Source organism: Bactrocera tryoni, unplaced genomic scaffold, assembly GCF_016617805.1.
Source record: "Bactrocera tryoni isolate S06 unplaced genomic scaffold, CSIRO_BtryS06_freeze2 scaffold_760, whole genome shotgun sequence".
Classification (NCBI taxonomy): domain Eukaryota; kingdom Metazoa; phylum Arthropoda; class Insecta; order Diptera; family Tephritidae; genus Bactrocera; species Bactrocera tryoni.
Window position 1 is genome coordinate 48,431 of NW_024396423.1, and position 6,780 is coordinate 55,210.

The window sequence follows — 6,780 nt, forward strand, 5'->3', positions numbered from 1 at the left end:
AGTTATTTGCTGGTTTACTATTCACCCAAAATTCCGAAGGTAATCTAAGTGTTGTTCCATAAACGAGTTCGGCGGGGCTAGCCATTAAGTCGTCCTTAAAAACTGATCGTAGTCCCAGCAAGATCAATGGCAAATATGCCGTCCACCGTTCGTGTTTGTGGCAGAGAATGGCTGATTTTAGAGTACGGTGCCACCTCTCAATCATACCGTTTACTTGAGGATGGTATGGCGTCGTGCGAAGGTGGTTAATCCCGAGGAATTTCAGAAGTTCTCGAAACAGAGCGCTTTCAAATTGTCTGCCCAAGTCGCACGTTATATTTGTGGGGATACCAAATCGGGAAATCCATGCATTCACAAGGGCTTTTGCTACTGTCGGCGCTGTAATATCCGGCATAGGAATGGCATCGGGCCATCTGGTAAACCTATCGATTATCGTTAGGCAATAACGGCTGCCATCGGATAAAGGGAAAGGCCCAACGATATCAATGTGGAGATGCGAAAAGAGCTGTGTAGGCATTGTAATTCGCTGAAGCGTTGCTCTGTTGTGACGGACAACCTTTGACCTTTGGCACTGGATGCAATGTCGTGCGGATTCTCTGCTGTCACGTTGGATGGATGGCCATACGAAGCGCTCAGACATAAGGCGTGCAGTAGTTCTTGTTCCTGGATGAGCTAAATCGTGAATAGCATGCAAAGCGTTTGATCTGAACTTCTGCGTGATGAATGGACGCACCCTGCTGGTTGAAGAATCGCAATAAATTCTTCGCGAACTGGAAGGAACAGCAAATTTCGTTAGTTTAAGTGAATGAGGCTTATCACCTGACAACAGAGATAGGAGCTCTGTATCTGTGGTTTGGTCCTCAGCTAGTTGATCGTAATCCATGGGCGTGAAGTTTATTGAATTAATACGTGACATCAAATCAGCAGGCGCGTTCTTTTTACCATCAACGTGACGAATATCTGTTGTAATCTGGGAAATGAAATCAAGTTGTCTCACTTGGCCGGTCCGATGCGCTTTATCAAGGCGTTGTTGAAATGCGTAAACTAAAGGTTTGTGATCGGTGTAGATATGACACTGCCTACCTAAGACCATGTAGCGAAAATGGCGAAGGGACAGGTACAATGCTGTCAGCTCGCGGTCGTACGTGCTGTATCGCACCTCTGCCTTTGTAAATTTTCGGGAAAAAGAAGCCGAGCGGTTGGAGGTGGCCATTAACCACTTGATTAAGTACTGCTCCCGCGGCGAAATTTGACGCGTCCACCCATAGCGATAACTCCGCATTGGGAACGGGGTGTGCGAGCATAACACAATTAACCAGTTGCATCTTGCAGGACTCAAAATAGCGCGTAGCTTCGTCGGACCACGTTAAAGGAGTGGAATCATTACGCGTGTTTGCTCCTATCATGTCAAAAAGGGGCCCTTGAGTTTCCATTGCGTGTGGCAGAAATCTACGATAAAAGTTCAACATTGCAAGAAACCGCTTTAGCTCTTTTGCTATTTTTGGTCGTTCAAAGTTCCGAATAGCCTCTACGCGATTCTCTAATGGTCGAATACCATCCTTGGTGATGGAATGCCCCAAAATTCGAGTTTCGTAACACCAAATTCCGATTTCGCTGCGTTAATTGTGAGGTTATGCTCTCGTAATCTTTAAACACCTGTCGCAGATGTTTTCGATGTTCCTCATTCGACTTTGAAGCTACACATACGTCGTCTAAGTATGTAAAAACAAAGTCAAGGCCACGAAATACTTCATTTATTATGCGTTGGAATGTTTGGGCAGCATTTCGAAGGCCGAAAGTCATCTTAGTGAACTCATAGAGTCCGAACGGCGTAGTTATAGCAGTTTTGCACACGTCGTCGGGGTGTACAGGCACCTGATGAAATGCCTTCTGTAGGTCAATTTTTGAAAAAATTGTATTGCCTGCTAACACATTTGCGAAATCCTGCAGAAACGGTAAGGGGTAACGGTCCGGTATTGTCTGTGCATTAAGGGCTCGGTAATCCCAGCATGGCCTCCATGTTCCATCGGCTTTCCGCACCATGTGCAGTGGACTGGACCAGTTACTGCTGGATGGACGGCAAATGCCCAACTTTAGAAGATAGTCGAATTCGGCTCGAGCTGCAGTTAATTTCTCTGGCGAGAGTCGTCGTGGCCGCGAAAAACGGGCTGGCCATTCGTTAAAATCCGATGAGCTACAGCGGAGTTGGTTGACGTGCCCATTGGAGGCGGTCTGGTGATCTCTACAAATTCGTGAAGAATATCGGCGAAATTTGTGTCTGCGTTGATCGTCTTAACACTTACCCCAAGTGTTCTATAAATTGTGCAAACTGATTTTAAATCGGTCTTGCTATCACATAAACATCTCTGCTTGAGATCTACCAAAATACCGAAGTTACTCAAAAAATCTGCGCCGATAATGGCATGAGAGACGTCGGCGATCAGAAAATTCCAAACGAATTCGCGACGTAATTTTAAATTTAATTTTAATAGAACTTCACCGTATACTTTAATAGGTGAGCCGTTCGCGGCAAACAATTTCAATCCGGTGGTGTTGACTCTAGCTGTCTTCGTATTTGACGGTATTACGGACACATCAGCGCCAGTATCGATGAGAAAGCTAATGTTCGACGAAGAGTCAAAGATACGAAGTCGGTGGTTGTTGGCGACCTCAGGTTGCTTGCCAGTACCTGAAATCGTTGCAGCTGAGCAACATTATTGTGACGATGGCTTTTTTGACAAAACTGCAGGGCTCACGGCACTTCGTAGCTTTGTCAGCAAATTTTCGATGGTACCAACAAAAGTTCTCCGAAGTATCACGTTGTGCGCTATGTCGTACTCTTTTAGTTCGTGAAGGTGACCTTGAACGAATACGGTCATTCTTAAAGTTAAGGTGCTTTTTCATACAGCGCGTTAATTCTGCGATTTCGGTTTTCAGGATAGAAATGTCGTTATTTGCAGATACAATGTCTACATGACCGTTTTGCCAACCGATGGATTCCACGATGGAGTCGGCAATTTGTGCAATTTGTGCTGCTTGTACGTACGGTGGGAGACGCGTTACCCACAAATCGTTCAACAAACTGTCATTGAGGGTGGTGCCGGCAACACGCTTCATCTCGCTAAACAGCTCGCTGGGTTTTCGGTCACCCAGGGGCATGTCTTTTAAAACTTTTTGCAAGCGTCGTTGCTGACTATCGGTGAAATGATCAGTTAGCTTTTGTTTAATGAATATTTGTATTTGAATTTTTCAATGGAAGGCGCTGCTTCTATTATTGGCTTTAGCTCCAGAAGTTTATTTGGCGGAAGGCTCGCCAACACTATGTGAAATTTTCTAGTGTCGGAATATACGAGCGACGCCTGAAACCAAAATTCTAAAGCGTAGAAATAGGCCTCGATACTGTCTTCATTCATTTGAGGAAGCGGAATTCGAGGTACAGTGCTGTAACTCCCAGTAAGCGTAGCTTCCCCACCGCTGTTGCCAACTGCCATGCTGTCGTCCAGAGACATGATGTGGGAAATTTTCGAATTAAACAGATTCAAAAGCGAGGTTATACACGAGATGTTGCTTCAAAACGTAGGCTCTTGCACACGAATGGATGAATAGAAATACGAGTGAGAGTGTTCCTGCCACGTGCAGGCTCTTGCAATCGGATCAGCCGATGTAATTAGCGGGATGCGGCAACTTCTAACGAGCACCCCAAAATGTGCTTATGTGACTTTTTCTCAACCGCGCGCCGGCGAAGGCCTTTGCAAACGAGCGGCTTCCTTTTAATTGTGGTGCACAAACGACTGGGGGTCATCAATTTAGGATTGAAAACACGTTGTTTAAACCTAATCTTTATTAAGAGCAATGAATTATAAAATTAACTTATCTTTGCGATCCTCACGTGCGAAGCGATCACAGCTGCTATCCAAAAAAAAAAAGGGCGAATATAGAGGCAAACGTAAGGACGAATGAATGACAATGCGCGAATACAAAAATAGCGTAATGTCAAAAACAAGTGTAATAGAGTGATTAGTGTTGTAAAGCGATCATAATAATAAAATTATAAGTTATTGTAATTAGAATGTAAAAGATCGAAATTATGAAAATATAATTTAAGAATCTCGTTATGTTGGTACGCCACATACATTTCAAAAATGAAAGAAATCGAATAATAACCACGCCCACCTCCCATACAAAGGTTATGTTGAAAATCACTAAAAGTGCGTTAACCGACTAACAAAAAACGTCAGAAACACTTAATTTTACGGAAGAAGTAACAAAAGAAAGCTGCATTCAGGCGTTTTTTAAAAATTGAAAATGGGTGTGGCGTCGCCCCCTTATGGACCAAAAACCAAATCTCAGGAACTACCAAACCGATTTCAATGAAATTCGGTATATAATATTTTCTTAACATCCTGATGACATGTACGAAATATGGGTGAAATCGGTTCACAACCACGCCTTCTTCCAATATAACGCTATTTTGAATTCCGTCTGATGCCTTCTCTGTATAATATATTCATTAGGAACCAATGATGATAGCGGAATAAAACTTTACACAAATACGGTATTTGAAAAATATGTAAATGACGTATAATGAAATCTCGATTATCAGTTTATCATGCGAGAGTATAAAATGTTCGGTGACACCCGGACTTAGCCCTTCTTTACTTGTTTTATTACAGCAAAATCAATTAAATCTGGTATTTTGTTACGATCACTAGGCCAATATATCTGTTTACCAGGTTATTGTGCCTATTTATAATAGTTTGATACAGTTGTCGTATTTTCGGATTAATTAGTCGTTAGCCCCAATACATGTGTTTTACATTTTAATATCCAACAGCTAGAAATTTATGACCTAACGTTCCAAAAAACTCTTTAAATTGGTTGTCTGCAATTCTAAACCGAAGCACTCCATATACAAATGTTCAATACACTAATTTTTTACTTAAAAAAGTTTGCAACATTTGGTTTTGTGATTTGATTATCTCTTGAATCACATGTTTCATTGTAGACATAAATTGTGTCATACATTGGGTAAGGTTGAAAATCATAGTTTCAACGCTTCCATTTGGTAGGTGCCCCAAAAATTGCATTTGTGCAGTTTTGCCTTTCACCAGATTTGCATAGCTTTCTTGTGTAGCATTATTTTTAATAGTACCCTGTTTTGAAAGGAGAGGAGAAAGATTTCAACATTTTCGCTGGGAAGAATATTTATCATTTGATTACGACGTGCTTGAATTCCGACAGGCAATTTAGTTTTTAAGTCTTTATATATAGTTTGCAGTGTGATGTGCATCCACAATTACTACATTTTTTATTTAAATCCTCCTTCTTAAAGGTATATAGGATAGGATGCAATACGATTTCGTGTGTCCATACTCTTGACAGTTTGTACATTGTACTGGACTATTTTTTTGTATGGTTCCTTAAAGGTAACTCTGCGGTAGAGCAGATATTTTAGGTTGTAATTGGAATGTGTGGGATATGTAGTCACCGATGATCAGAGCATACTTAAATTATGAAGGGAACACTTATCCAGCCTGCTAAATGGCAGTGAACGTAGGCTGCAGAATGGCCAGGAAAAGGCGAACCCGATTCCCCAATCGATGACGATGGAGCATACGTTCCATTGCCCGACCATGAAAAAGTTCGAATAGCAAATACCCGCCTGAAGAACACCAAAGCGGCGGGGGCCGATGGATTGCCGGCCGAGCTATTCAAACACGAAGGCGAAGAACTGATAAGGAGTATGCTTCAGATTCTTTGTAAAGTATGGTCGGACGAAAGCATGACCAACGATTGGAATTTAAGTGTGCTCTGCCCAATCCATACAAAAGGAGACCCCACAATCTGCGCCAACTACTATGGGATTAGCCTCATCAACATCGCATATAAGGTTCTATCGAGCGTATTGCTTGAAAGATTAAAGCCCACCGTCAACAAACTGATTGGACCTTATCAGTGTAGCTTTAGACCTGGCAAATCTACAACCGACCAGATATTCACCACGCGCCAAATTTTGGAAAAGCCCCTTGAAAGGAGAATCGGCACACACCACCTCTTTGTCGATTTCAAAGCTGCTATCGACAGCACGAAAGGAGCTGCCTCTATGCCGCGATGTCTGAATTTGGTATCCACGCAAAACTGATACGGCTGTGTAAACTGACGTTGAGCAACACGAAAAGCTCCGTCAGGATCGGGAAGGACCTCTCCGAGCCGTTCGATACCAAACGAGGTTTCAGACAAGGCGACTCAATATCGTGCGACTTCTTCAATCTGCTGCTGGAGAAAATAATTCGAGCTGCAGAACTTAATCGAGCAGGTACCATCTTCTATAAGAGTGGACAGCTGCTGGCGTATGCCGTTGACATTGATATCATCGGCCTCAACACCCGCGCCGTTAGTTTTGCTTTCTCCAGACTGAACAAGGAAGCACAGAAAATGGGTCTGGCTGTGAACGAGGGCAAGACGAAATATCTCCTGTCATCAAACAAACAGTTGTCGCAGCCGGGACTTGGCTCCCACGTCACTGACGACAGACATAACTTTGAAGTTGTAGACAATTTAGTATATCTTGGAACCAGCGTAAACACCATCAACAATGTCAGCCTGGAAATCCAACGCGGGATAAGTCTTGGAAACAGGTGCTACATCGGACTGATTAGTCAATTGAGAAGCAAAGTCCTCTCTCGACGAACAAAAACCAAACTCTTTAAATCACTCATAATTCCCGTCCTGCTATATGGTGCAGAGGCTTGGACGATGACACCAACTGATGAGTCGACG

The 6,780-nt window shown here is 42.9% G+C and overlaps 1 protein-coding gene across 1 annotated transcript; it reads right to left on the reverse strand.

Moving 5' to 3' along the window:
* Nucleotides 1-1,509: 1,509 nt before the first annotated feature.
* Nucleotides 1,510-3,159, reverse strand: LOC120781945. The gene is made up of 4 exons (XM_040114108.1): nucleotides 2,757-3,159; nucleotides 2,390-2,689; nucleotides 2,304-2,313; nucleotides 1,510-2,242 (listed from the first exon to the last, which is right to left on the reverse strand). Exons 1-4 carry the CDS (start codon nucleotides 3,157-3,159, stop codon nucleotides 1,510-1,512), a joined length of 1,446 nt encoding a protein of 481 aa, XP_039970042.1.
* Between the last annotated feature and the right edge of the window lie 3,621 nt (nucleotides 3,160-6,780).